Source organism: Mus musculus, chromosome 18 (assembly GCF_000001635.26).
Source record: "Mus musculus strain C57BL/6J chromosome 18, GRCm38.p6 C57BL/6J".
In the NCBI taxonomy this organism is placed as follows: domain Eukaryota; kingdom Metazoa; phylum Chordata; class Mammalia; order Rodentia; family Muridae; genus Mus; species Mus musculus.
In genome coordinates, this window is record NC_000084.6 from 58,068,825 (window position 1) to 58,082,885 (window position 14,061).

The 14,061-nt window shown below is 44.3% G+C and overlaps 1 protein-coding gene across 3 annotated transcripts in view; it reads right to left on the reverse strand.

The window, feature by feature from the left end:
• Positions 1-14,061, reverse strand: part of Fbn2 (fibrillin 2) — a 201,950-nt gene that overhangs the window by 60,202 nt on the left and 127,687 nt on the right. For all 3 annotated transcript variants that reach the window (NM_010181.2, XM_017317828.2, XM_030250333.1), the window contains 10 exons: positions 12,484-12,621; positions 11,900-11,950; positions 11,322-11,447; positions 7,788-8,015; positions 7,156-7,281; positions 3,730-3,858; positions 2,969-3,094; positions 1,124-1,249; positions 583-705; positions 304-429 (listed from right to left, as the gene is read on the reverse strand). In NM_010181.2, coding sequence (NP_034311.2) covers positions 304-429; positions 583-705; positions 1,124-1,249; positions 2,969-3,094; positions 3,730-3,858; positions 7,156-7,281; positions 7,788-8,015; positions 11,322-11,447; positions 11,900-11,950; positions 12,484-12,621 — 1,299 coding nt within the window. The remainder of the gene's footprint in view (positions 1-303; positions 430-582; positions 706-1,123; positions 1,250-2,968; positions 3,095-3,729; positions 3,859-7,155; positions 7,282-7,787; positions 8,016-11,321; positions 11,448-11,899; positions 11,951-12,483; positions 12,622-14,061) is intronic.

Here is a 14,061-nt window from a genome sequence, read left to right on the forward strand (position 1 = left end):
TCCCAGCCTCTACTGAGGAACTACGGGTCAGTAGAGAGTTGCTGAGGGAGGAAGAACCATTGCTTTTTTGGAGGGTGTGGCCACTGGTAGGATTTCTGAACTCCAGTGGATGTCCCTACACCCATGCACATATGGACAGCACAAACTGGACTCAGAGGCCAAAGACAAACAGACAAGGTTGGGAGAGAGACATGTTTGAAGAGATATGGGAAGAGATGGAGATGGGGTAACTTCCACTCTGTGTGAAGGTCTCAAGGAGAAAGAACAATAAAAAGGAAATTATCATTGGTTTCCAATACCCACCGATGCATGTCTTCATGTCCATCGAAGCCATGAAGCCATCATAACAGAGACAGCGATACTCCCCAGGAATGTTGGTACACTGGCCGCCGTCACAGATATCGGGGTTATTTTCACACTCATCAATATCTGATGACACAAAGGTAGCCTCCGGTCAAAGCAGGAATGGCTTTCATCGGTCCCAGATACACTTTCTCCACTCAGCTCGACTGGACAAAGTCTGGAGCCACGTTTTTAGTAGAACATCCATGAAATGCATTTTTAAAAAAATCTTGGCCATACCTGCGCACGACCGTCCGTCTGGCATCAGTGCGTACCCCTCGCTGCAGCTGCACTCGTAGCTTCCTTCGGAGTTGGTGCACTGGGTGTCGCAGCCCCCATTCATTATCATACACTCGTCGATATCTGCGCAGACATTACACAAGCGCGTCAAATGCTAAGTCCACACGGATGCACGGCAACGGCCAGTGCGTCTTCTTTTAGTTGATGATTGCCTTGCTTTGGGTTTGTTGCCATTTCTATTTGTATCGCTTAAAGATTAAACCGCTATTCTTCCTTAAATCCCCCTTACTTCCTTTCAAGTAGTATTTAGTCTACTGTGTGAGAAGGAACGAGCTCAGAATAGCATAGCGATGGTGTATGGAGCATTTCTTTATGGTAGGGTCAGTGAGTTTTCTGCAAAACACCAACGAACCTTCTGGACCCCCTGCTCACATTCATTTATAGTACAAGGGACTCCTGTAAGTGTTAGGATATATTTGGTGAGGAAACTTGGTGGTCAGAGAGATGGGAAATGCAGACTGGAGTAGCCCACAGCCCTTACCTGTACAGCCCTGGCGGTCTGGCGTGGCCTGGTATCCAGGATTGCAAGAGCACTGGTAAGTTCCGATCATGTTCACACATTTGCCATTTCTACAGAGGTTGTCGCTCAAGGAGCACTCGTTAATATCTGCGAAAGGCAAACAGAGCCATGCTTTATGCCAGGGCATAATCACAAGAGCCTTTAAGAGCAGGTTTCACCAAAGAGGTGGGCAGCCTGAATAGGAAACAGGCTAACCTCGGCTATTTAGTGGCTAACCTGGGCTATTCAGTGAAAATGTTAGGCCCTCTATCCACTGACACCAGATCTTTCTCTCGTGTTGGAAGCATTCCCTTCTCCATCTAGAGTTTCTGGGATGGATCTGTAGTGTTTTACTAGCCCTTGAAATGGATGTGACACAACTGTGCAGTGTTTAATGTTATTTGATTCTAATTACAATTACATAGCCATGGCAGCTAGTTGTTGCTATGTCAGAGCGCATGGACATAGTGTAGGCCCACAAATGAAGCTTATAACCAGTTTATGGGTTTATACTGTTGTGCCCACATAGTCTCTAATAGCTGTTTGGGTGCGGCCCTTACAACTTAAACTATCCCGAAGGAAGATACCTGTTCCAGGGAACAGAGGCATGACAATAAGGCCCTCATGTGTGTTTTCACTGAGGTGTTTATGTGACTGCATATGTGGATTTTCAGTCCACAACTCTTAGTTTAAAGCAATTTGGCCTTTACAAGTCAAATACCTTCCTTTAAAAAAAAGTCATGCAAAAATATGTGGAATTAGTAAATTCCTAGGGAACACCCAGAAAATGTCAGACTGATCCATTTGTATATGTGAGATGCTCGTCTGAAGGAATGTACGTCAGACCCAGTGACCACAGACAGTAACTGGCTGTAAAAAGAAATTATTTCAGACTCACACAGTTACCTAAACATTATGTTATATAAATTATGCTTATTTTTATCAAGTACACACATTTCAAAGCATTTATTTTATAATATATATTGCCCTTTTGAAGGGTAAATTTTTTCAGCCATAAGGTTAATGAACTCTAAGTAACAACAAAAGTAGATTCAGGTGTGGTTTTCTGAGTCTCTATACTGCAGCATGTCCAGCTATGAATTCTTCAAATCACCAGTGTAAAATCATCTTTTGTACTGTTATCAAAATTAAAAAAAAAACTTAAGACTTTAAATCCCTCCTTCTGAAAATGTCTGTTTAGTGTATTATTTAAGGTTCATTTTATGTACCAGTACAGAAATCTATGTGGCTTGTAAATAAATGTGTGTGCACTGAAGGGCTGTGCTCAAAGAGTTCTCAGGAAGAGTTCTCCTGAAGACGATGCCCCCAGGCTACGTCCTTGCTGAACAGCAAGTGTACTAGGACGTGGTAAACACTGTGTGGATTTACAAGGAGCAGCTGGAACGAGGAAATGCCCAAGCACACTCCAGTCACCTCCTGAACTTGGTTCTAGTAGGAGACCTTGAGGAGCCATGAAGCACCAAGGGGGTCCTCATGGTCACACATGGGTGTGAAGACCTGGGTCTACATGTACTCTGACAGTGCAGGGAGAGAACAGGGGATGAACAGGTATATAGACAGGACAACTGTCCAGAGAGTGACCTGGGCAGCTTACTCACAACCCCGCCGGGACCATGGAATCTATGACCTTGCACAGAGGTCTTTCCATGGAAAGCAGCCCAGCGCCCAACATTCTAGAAACCAGACACTGGGAATCCAGATTTCCAGGTTGTTGTGAGCCACAGGACGCTGCTTTCACTAGAGGTAACTCCTGATTTTCACCCACTGTGCTCACTGGATTTTTTTTCCAAAGGGGGAAAAACTCACCTACACAGTCCTCACGGGACGGTGACAGCTCGTGTCCCAGTGGGCAGTCACACTGAAAGCTTCCCTCAGTGTTCACGCAGGTGCCACCCCTACAAAGGAGAGGGTTACGTTCACATTCGTCAATGTCTGAAAGGTAAAAACGTGAGATTCATTAAAGCACCCTGAGGAAAATATATTTACACATCTAGTATGGGAGAAGGGCCGTTAGAAGGTAGGTATGTGCCTTAAACATAAAGACACACCCAATCAGAAGCGGGATAAGCTTTACTTGTTTCAATATAAAAATTAAGTAACTTCTACTGTTACTATAGTAAACTATTGAAAAATGTTCATGTATAAAATAATGGCTGGTAAGAGGTGATCCATATAACTTTTCCCTTATATATCACCATAGACTTGGGTTCATATGTTGTTCTCGGTCATTTTAGTGTTTATAGCTTGAATCCAACTACATAAGTCACTCACATGATATAGTGACCCAAACATTTTTCAATATCACAACTATAAGACACAGTTCTCATGGAACTGGCAAGGCAGAATACACATTTGCAGACAGCACAAGGTTATACATTTTAAATAGATGCATCCTGGGTAGTCTTTGTGCTGCTTCCAGCCCAGGGAAGGGATTTTGTAGGCCTTTGTGCTCAGCACACACCCTGTCAAGGGTGCTGCCACAGCCCTGAAGGCAGCAGAGGCACAGCAGAAGATGAGCATACAGTTGTCAGGTTCCAGGCCAGCCAGGAGGGTCTGGCCTCGCTTACCCATGCAATTCTTCATCATCATGAAGCCGCTCTCGTAGCCCTCAAAGCACTCGCATTCAAAGCTGCCTGGCGTGTTGACACAGATGCCGCTGCCGCAGAGGTCGGGGGAGATCCTGCACTCATCAATGTCTGCCCCCGATTTCAAAAAGAAAAAAGAAAAATACAGAGGGAAATAAGAGAGTGCTGAATGGGGTCTTCTAGGGGAGGGTACTGCACATCCGAGACTTAGGGAAATCAGGGTTGAGAGCAGCAAGAAATGTTCTGAAGAGACAGGGTGGAGGGGACCAGGCCTTCAGCAGGCACATTCCTTTCTCCAACTGTCAAAACTGTCATGGTCAACCGGCAGCTGGGGCCTGCGGGTCTTTAAATTCTGAAATGTGGCCTTCTCTTTGTGGCTTAGATGTAGTAAGAGAGAAGAGATCCCGCCACTCCCTTGTGGTCTATGTGAGGAGGCAGTGTGCTCACGTGGGAGGAAGCCATAGCAAGGCATGGAGAGTGTTCATTCTGCTACCCCAGCCAAGGGTGGGAGCAGGTGGACCGGGGACACTGATGCTGAGCAGGGACACAGAGAGGCAGCCTCCAAGGCAGCCACAGCACACGCCTCCAGTCAGAGAGCGTGCAGACACAGCAGGGCCCTGGGATGAACCTGTCATGGGATCTGTGTCACAGTCGGATGAGAAGTGCTTACCTATCCGACTTTCTAAAAATAAAGAAAAATTATGTGCTCATATTTGGCTATGTTTGTTATATTACTGTTAGAATCATTAATAGTGTGTGGGCACTCTCAGAAAGTTTGGAGAGACCTCTCACACCTGTAACATATTTTCAGTACAGAGATTGAATGTACACAAAAGATATTTAAGAAAATAGGAGTCATATTTTTTTTTAAAGTAACAATTAAATAAATGTGTCTGCCACTGTCTTGTTTCATTTTAAAATATTTATTGATTTATTAAGGCGGGGTCTTACTGTGTCTCAGACTGGCCTGGAACGTCCTACATACATGAGGAACTACATACATGAGATCCACCTGCCTCTTCCTGCCAACTGCTGAATTAAAGACACATGCTGGCACACCAGGCTCACTGTCTCTTGGTGAGTTGAAATGGAAGTCTTTTTGTATAGGCTATCAATGGGCAACTTGCACATTTACTTTGGTGGGATCAGCCACAGTTCCTACTTCCCATTTTTACTGATTTCCCCCAGTTATCAGCCATACCCAGGACACCAAAGTGCTTTCTCTTAAACAAAAACCTCACTGACACAATTGGCCCGTCAATTTCTGGTGACTGCCGTTCAGCATCCTCAGGGGAACAGAATAAAGCCTGTGATAAGCAGGGGACAGTTTCGGTAAATGTAAAGTGGTGAGAGCACCACATGGTAGAATTACAGGCTCTATGACAAGGTGCCCAAGGACAGCCCAGTCCTTCATCTTTCGGGGATTTGGAAAATTCAACCATTTTCTTTATCTTTGTCTTCTTATCTATAGCAGAGCTCATCTCTAGCATGAAGGGAAGCAAGCACAAGAACAGTGGCACATACACACCACTGCTGGCACATACACACCACTGCTGGCACATACACACCACCGCTGCACATAGACTAGCCATCCTCTGCTACAAGCCATCCTCTGCTACAAGCTGGCGTTTTGAAAGGCAAGGCTTTCGAACTGAACCTGAACGTTGTGTGGAAACTCTAACTTTCAAGAGGTGTAATAACTAGATAGGCAGCGACAAGCACACAGAAGAGTGGCGACTGTTTTTTCCAGAAGCCAAAGGTTGCTGAGCGGTTGGCTGCAGAGGCTGACAATGTAGGCAGGATGGTCCTGATTACCCAGAATGCCACCTGCTAACAAGAATGGGAGCCAATAGCATTGGAAGGGATTTGTTCTCTGCTCTTAAACAAGGCAGTGCTACTAATAACTATCTCCTATTGTGGAAGGTGCTTGCTTCTGAGATTAAGAAACTTGTCTAACTGCACATTACAAACAAGAGCTAAGGCTAGAGCTGGAAGAGCCTCAACTGCTTTGCCTATGCAGGTCCAGGATGGCTGGGTCAAAAATGGCATTTTTTGAGGGGCAGGCTGAAAACTCTCATGGTTGCAAAAATGAAGGATTTGGCTGTGGAAATTCAATAGACGAGAAGGCACTGGTATGTCTGCCAAATAGCAGCGACTGAAATGTAGACAAAGATCTATCAGGAAAGGCTCTCTTCTTCCTGTACTCCTGGGGTACAAAGCTGGCAGAATGCTCTCAGATGTCACCTGAGATGTTACCTTAGGCTGCGGTCAAGATGCTTCGTCAACTGTCACAACTGTGAAATGAATAGCTGGCTAGGAGAATAGGCAGAGATGGGGGCAAGGGCAGGCAGGGGAGCAGGGGCCGAGGAATTTCCTTTAATGTGTGCAAAAGGAAGATGGAAGAGGGGACAAGATAGGGTGAATAATCAAGGCCACAGAGACTTATCCTGTAGCAGGAGTGGAGAGGACTGGAGAGACAGGAGTTCACTTCAAACAGGGAGAAACTGTAGCTCTCTGACACTGGAGGAGGGGCGAGGGTGGAAGAGGGACTTCCATGAGAACAGGATGCCTGGGACAGTCATGAAGAAAGGAGAGCTATGAAGGTATGTCAATAGTTCAGAGGCACAGAGATGTTTCAAAAGCTCTGGGAAGCTAAAGTGGCAGTTTGCTAAGCAGCTGTGAGGGCCCTGCTGGAATGTTGGCATTCCAGAGGACAGGTACTGATGGTAAGGGGGATGAAGGCTTAGGGGCAGAGCAGCAAGACAAAGCAGAACTGAAATACCCAGGCCTAGCCCAGGCTGTGCAGCCTCAGGAAGCAGGCAAGAGAGACATTTTAATGGGCATGCTGAAGAAGGGCCAGGTGAGAGGTCAGAAAAGGGGAACGTCTACCCCTGGACATTCCATACACGGATGCCGGCAACTCTGCACAGAAATCCCTGGCAACACTGGTCAAGCATTTGCAATAAACTGCCTGTCGTCAAACAGAAACATTCCTAAATTCGTCTCTTTTCAATCCAAAGTGGGTAAGAATCTGTCTGCAGGTGAGGAAAAGAAGTCGAAACATGTCTCTAACTAACTAAAACAATACCCGACATAGTCCTCAAATATGATATAACAGGCACAGGCTCTTAGTGGCTCTCTACTTTAGTACTCATACATTTTGAAGATCATTATTTTTACATACAAATAACTGCATTTTGTGCTATTTTGTAGTGCTCTAAGTTATTTGGCTTTAAAGTCCAACAGGGGGAGGGGGAAGGGGAGAGAGAGGGGAAGGGGGAGGGGGAGGGGGAGGGGGAGGGAGAGAGGGAGAGGTGTTTTGTGTTCTCACCAAGAAGATGGACTTTTGAAGGTAGATTATTCAAGCAAGAGAGCTAGGGGTTCATTCATAGAGAAAAATAATCTTACCAGTACAGTTTCTTTCCTCCATGTCCAGGGCGAAGCCATTATTGCAACGGCACTTGAAGCTTCCAATTGTGTTTCTGCACTTCCCATAGGTGCACATCCCAGGAAAGGCTTTGCACTCGTTGATATCTGTAAGCAGAGGGAAGGACGACTGGGGAGATGGTCGACAGGGGATGGACACCTCCATCACCTTGACTTACAACCTGATGGCCATACACAGTAACCACGCACCCATTGACAGGAACAGCTCCCCAGGTTGGCAACGACTACAGAGATGGCACAGGGAAGTGTCCACCATGGAAGAGATTCTCCACCGTCACCTGAGTTTTGCTCCCATCTATCTGGCTGTTGCTTACACAGATAAGTGGGGACAGAGATCTCTCTGCTGCTGAGGCAGTAGGCAGAGTTGCCTCTCCTCAAGCTATGTCAAAAGAAAAGTCCAAGGACAGACAGAGAGACAGAGTGATCACCATTGTATTTCCCAGCCTGTATCCATACCACTTTGTCCATGTCATTTATAGTTTTGGACCTTAGGTTGGCCACCAATGATATGTTGAAAACTTAACCAATGCTCAGAGAGCGTAGAGGGTGCCCTGTGACTACAGCGGGTCGGAGACCAGCTTGTACTCACTTACCTTTGTAAAATGGACGCCCAGTGAGGATGTCCCCTCTGTTAGCAAAGCCTGGGCCCCGCGGGCACAGGGTCTCATATTCCTTGGTGCCAGGCTTAGGACATTCTTCACACTCTGTGCCCCAAGCTGCCCCGACTGCACAGCAGCAGGCGTCCATGCGGAACTTCCCAGGGACAGGGTGGATGCACTCATCCTCATCCCACTTCAGGAAGCAGTGCTCCATACGGATATCTGCATGGAGAGCACACGTGCAGTCTGAGCATGAGCTGAGCGGGAGCACTCACTGAGCATCCTATCCCTGCTTAGTGCCTCGGAAACTATGGGCTCCAGGCTACCTGTACTTAGCTAACACTGTTACATCTCCGAGGACTCTTCCTTTCTCAGTGGCCATGCTGGGTGAAGTGGACTGATACGGTGGGCTGGAGACAGACTTGAAGTGAGAGATCAGTTTGTCACCACCTTGAATGGACTCCATGGTAACAGTCAGGTAGGGAGAGTGAAGGTGGGCTCTTTAAGAGATTACTTAAATCTCACAAAGAACCCCGAAAAGCTCTCGTGATGACATGACTCTTCCATGTCCTGGCCCATGATCTCACTCTTACATTTTTCACATCAGAACAGTAATTTCGATGATGGATTCTTCTTTGTCACGACTTTAAAGTAATTTTGCAGTCTTGTTAGGGTCTAGTTAGTCCTGTTAGGGTCTAGTTAGTCCTGTTAGGGTCTAGTTAGTTCTGTTAGTGTCTAGTTAGTCCTGTTAGGGCCTAATCAGTCTTATTAGAGTCTAGTTAGTCCTGTTAGGGCCTAGTCAGTCCTGTTAAGGCCTAGTCAGTCATGTTAGGGCCTAGTCAGTCCTGTTAGGGCCCAATCAGTTCTGTTAAGGTCTAGTTAGTATTGTTAGTGTCTAGTCAGTCTTGTTAGGGTCTAATTATGAACAATAATAGTTGCTGCACCCCATCTGCAACTTACTAAAACAAGATGTTTTTACTTCAATTGGGTTTTGTTCTATTGTTATGAATTTTGCATTTGAGTTTTCCTGAGTCATATAGGCATGTTGAATTCGTCACCACAAAGGGGCCAAATCATTTGTTTAAATGAATATTTTCCTCCTAACTTCAATCTGTACCAAACTGTATGTTAGTGCTTAGCCTGAGTTACTTAGAGACCCAGAGCAGCAATGAACAGCCATAAAGAGGTTGAGCCAGTATGATCTACAGACAATATGCTCTAGTGTTGGTCAACAGAGATGGGGGACCTATGGTCACACACTGTCTAATGAAAAAAAAAGAATAACAGGCTCAGAAAAAGAGTTTTCATAGCTAAATAAAATGATTTTGGTGAAAATATTCTGAGGCATGGCATGAAGCTTGAAAACGGCTTCACAGAGGTTAGAGCATCCTGACAGAAGGGTCACTATAAAGAGGAGATAAGTTTGCTCCTCAGTTGTCCATGTGGAACATTTCACATTCTCAATCAAAGGTCGCAGCAACCTCTACAACTGTCTCTAACCTTGTGTAACACACATTTCCAAGAATCAAAACTAAGACGGAGCATGGTAATGTTTCATTTTGAGTCTTACATGTAGTCTGTCTACATTAATAGGAAGCAAAAGCCACATACTTGGCCATATCTCAAAGTCTCATTAGCACAACTTCCCTAGTTCTGATCTCTGGGTTGGCTTCACCCAGCACTGCCACTAGGGAAGGAGGACTCTTCCTGAGATGAGAAGGTTTTAATAACTAAATTTTAATTACACACAGGTGGCCCGAGGGCCACTGAAGTAATCTGCTCAGAAGTCATTCTGTGATAAACTGGAACCATGGGTTATGGGAACCAAGAATTTAAGAAGCCTTTATATTTGAGAAGAGTAATTTTGTATCTTTATTGTGAAGATTCATATCAGTATTTACACCAAGAATTGAAATAGCCAGGGCACAGGGCAACAAAACCAAAGTAGACACGTTGACTGGCTTGCAAAACCTATAATAGAACCTTTGAACCCGATGGCATGTGGGCTTGGGAGTTTGCCACAATCCCCTCTGCTCCTATTGTGCTTCACTCAATTATGTCAGCTTACCTCCTGCAAACGCTTGAGATGACATCCTTATTTTATATGAAGCTCTAATGCAGCGGCTTATCACTAACCAGTCCTTAGCATCTTCACACTACCACACACCAACCCCCTGAAATGTTCTTACATCCTCAGCAGGTGTCAACTTAGAACAAGTTAGAAAGAACAAAATCTTTCATCAAGTAAGAGGCTCAAGAAGGCAGTATTTGGGTTGTCAGTCAGGCAAAGGTTTGCTGTTCAGGAATGAGGTTCTTAGATTTCCAGCAATCTCAGTATAAGCCATGTGTGATGGTGAATACCTATGACCCCAGCTCTGGAGTGGTGGGGACAAAGGATGGCGGGGTGTTCATTGCCCTCCTAGTCTAGCCAATATGGAAAGCTCTAGAATCATCAGTGAGAGATCAAGTCTCAAGAAGAAGTTGGAGAGAACCTGAGAAGAAAGAGTTGACTTGTGATCGACTCTTAAGTGTACCAATGTCTATGCAAGCACTCAGATATGCACACATCCACAAGAAGAAAAATCAACCAAATTAAAAAAAAATTTCCATGTTGAATATGTGCTTTCTAAATGATTCCATATGAACCACAATACTGCTTTCTATCCAGACTTAAATATGCTGTCAAGATTAACTTAAAATGAAGTCTCTGTTACAGTAAATTAAGCTCTGTAGTACTGCGGAGTTAACTACTAAACTAGTAGTGGAAAAATATTATTGATACATTTAAATACTTGAAGACTGTCTAATATGGCATTACCACTATTCCTTCTCTGTCCTTCTTAAGTGCCAAACACAACAACGCTGACATAAAAAATGTTTTGCAAACTACAACTTCACTATTCCAGAGCTTATTGGGAAAAGTAGTCTTTAAAAAAAGAACTTTCTGCTCATATATAACGCGAAATAAAGGAGAGCATTTTTTTTCCATTTTATGAAACTTAAATTATTTCAGCTACGGCCCTGAAAAAGCCTAAGGCCAAACCACCATCCATACATTGTTGATAGTGACTTTAGAAAAAAAAAAAAGCACTAAGAAAATCTGCCCTTTAATGGTGGCAGAGGAGGGAGCAGGATGATTGACATACCTTTGCCCCTCCCCCTTTGTCTGGAGAGTCCAGCTGCAGTGGGCTGGTATATGATAATGTTTTAAATACTAGGTTCAAACTATGCCTAGTTTTCTTCTCCTATTAACTTCATATGAATAACTCAACCTGTCTAAAGTATCAGAAACTAAGGATTAAATGATATTTTTTAGTCATGAAAATGTTTTAAACTATTTTAAACATATATTAAACATATATTTAAACACATTTAAACATATATAAAACACATATTTTCTCCCTCAAACAGTATCTCATTTAAAGCCATTTCTTCAAGAATAGTTTCTGGTTTTGGACTGGCTTCCATCCAAAGGACAAAAGAGCTGATGGTTAGCTCAAGGCATATAGACAGGAAAACTCATCTTACCCAAACACACCCGGCCGGTACCATCCAGAGTAAGACCTTCAGGGCATTCACAGTGGAAAGAGCCTTTGCTGTTGACACAGCGTCCATTTGGACAGACGCCAGGAAACACCTCGCATTCATTAACGTCTGTAGGGGGGAGAATGCAGTAAGCAGAAAGGTAAAGATGTCACAAATAGAAAAAGCAGGTGTAGCCTCATTTCCTGTGTGGCGTGTTCAATCTGCAACACAGTGTGGATTATTACTTGAGTTTAAGCAAAAAAAAAATATTCCACAAGGCAGCCACCAGCTTTCCTGGGCACCAGCTGTGCAGACGACCGCAGTCTTGCTGGTCCATAAAAGTGTAGCCCAGACGTGCTCCCTCGCCAGCTGTTCTGTGCCTGGAAGGCTGGGGGACTTCCTTATGAAATTTCCTCAACTGTATAAAGAAGAGAAGTGGGAACCTCAAAGCTATTTCCTAAGCACCCGTGTTAATTACACGGAGTGATTTTTAAAATTGAAATCTCAAGGTTGTCTTGAGAACAGTGACTAGCAACTCGCAAGTAAAATAGCAGTCCATTCCATTCACTCGTCACACCCACCTTCGCAAGTCACACCTTTGATCCTGGCAAACCCTCTTGGGCAAGCTGCATCTGTAAGAACAGCAGGACAGCATTTGACTTCTTTATATACATATATAAAAAGTACATGAGTCTCAGGCTCAAGAAACAGGGTGAGGGAATTAAATTTAAAGTGGGGTCGCAAAGACCTAGGACCAATTGTCTTTGATTCAGAAAGCACTTCAGTTGCTATGGTAACGCTATCAGTGTGGACACAGTTTGAAATGATTTCTCCTACAATTCATCTCTGTTCAAATTGGCAACTGACTTAAAAGCGAGCTAGACAAAACCTCAGGGGAGAGGCTATCACATCCCACTGGGACACACTCAAATGAGGACATAAGGTTTGAGCCAATTTCCTCTCCACATCTGAGATACTTAGAGGATCTGCTCTCTGTTAAACATACATTTCAAGAGGAGAATGAATTTTCCTGGGAAGACAGTTTTGGAGAGAAGACAGCCTAGCCGTTTTCCCCACCACTTAGGACACACTGTGAGAAGGAGTGACCGTTGATTTAAAGAGGACTTTCCAGTGGCCAAGTCGGAGGGTCTGGTCAGGCTCCTACCTAGCTCACAGCGCTCACAGGGGCTCCCCCAAGCGGCTCCAAGTGTGGCACAGCATTCGGATTTCAGGGTGGCTCCATTAATGTTCACCTCACAGCGGTTGTCCTGGATGTTGAGCCAGCAGGTTCCTTTCAGGCTGTCTGGAAAGGAATAGGAGAGGTTGAGAAGTTCTTCTCTCGGCAGACAATGAACTCTTGTGCATGCTAAAGATATGTAACAGTGTGAAAAGGCACCAGAGTATTCATTCTTAAAATCATTTTTATAGCATGTTCTTTGAAAAGACTGACATGTGCTTGTATTTAAATATGGCATACGTTAAATATTGACTGACATGCAAATTCTAACTGCCTATACAGCTACATTCCTAGTTTTCTCTGGAGAACTCAGAGTTCAGCCAAGTGTGCATGAGACTGGCAATATCCTTGATTAATTAATTAATTCATAGGTCCAGGCGTGCAGGTCAGAAATCTGCATTCTTGACATTCTCCTCAGACGATTCTGATAATAAACTCTTAAGCACATATCGTTGCCCACACCTTAGGAATATCAAAATATAAGCTGAGGGTGTGGGCAGAAGGTGAGGATGTGGGAGGAGCTGGATGAGAGTGTGGGAGGAACTGGGTATGTGTGGGAGGAGCTGAGTGAAGATGTGGGAGGAGCTGAGTGAGAATATGGGAGGAGCTAAGGGTATAGGCGGAGACGAGGGTGTAGGAGGAGCTGAGAGTGTGGGAGGACATGGGAATGAGGACATGGGAGGAGCTGGGTGAGGGGGCAGGCAGAACTAGATAAACATACAGAAAGTATGCACATAGACATAATGGGATTTTGTGACTTTTGTAGGAAAATAAACCCAATTGGAAAGGTTAAATGAAATAAACAAACTCAGAAAGACAAATATTATATACACAACATAGATTGAAATATACACCTGTATATATGTATGTGTGTATATTTATACATACATGTTTGTATATCCCAACTAGACAGGGAAGCATGAGTGGGGAGAAATAGATCTTTAGAGAGGGGCAAATAAAGACAGTAATGGAATATATATAACAGGAAATAAGAAGGGGGGCCGACTGGGGGGAGAGAAGGAACCGGTTTGTGTAGGGAAGGTGATGGGGTCTAGCAAGGGAGGTCAGAGAGACAGGGGGATGCATAAGAATACAATATAATGATATATGCATATGAAGATGCTGTGATGAAATATATTGCTGTGCTAAGCTAACCTAAATGAATTATTAAAAATAGAAGACAAATAATGAGTTGGAGTAAAGAGTGGTTGAAAACTGGGTCGTGGGTATTCAATGTGAGGTTTGGGAGTAAGCCATTAAGGTTGAAGAGGAGAATTTGGGGTGGCAATGAAAAGAATGGGGCTGCCATTTGCCAAGACAAAAATGTTTCTAGGAAACAGGATCAAGTATGAAACTCAGAATCGGGTGGTGTTAGGCATCTTCTGCTGAGATGTCCAGAGACATCCACATAGAAACGGCTGCAGCCGGGCGGAGACACAAGCCCGGGATTAATAGAAAGGTGAGGATGGATCCAATGGAACTGAGAAGCAGTGCAGAGAGCAACTA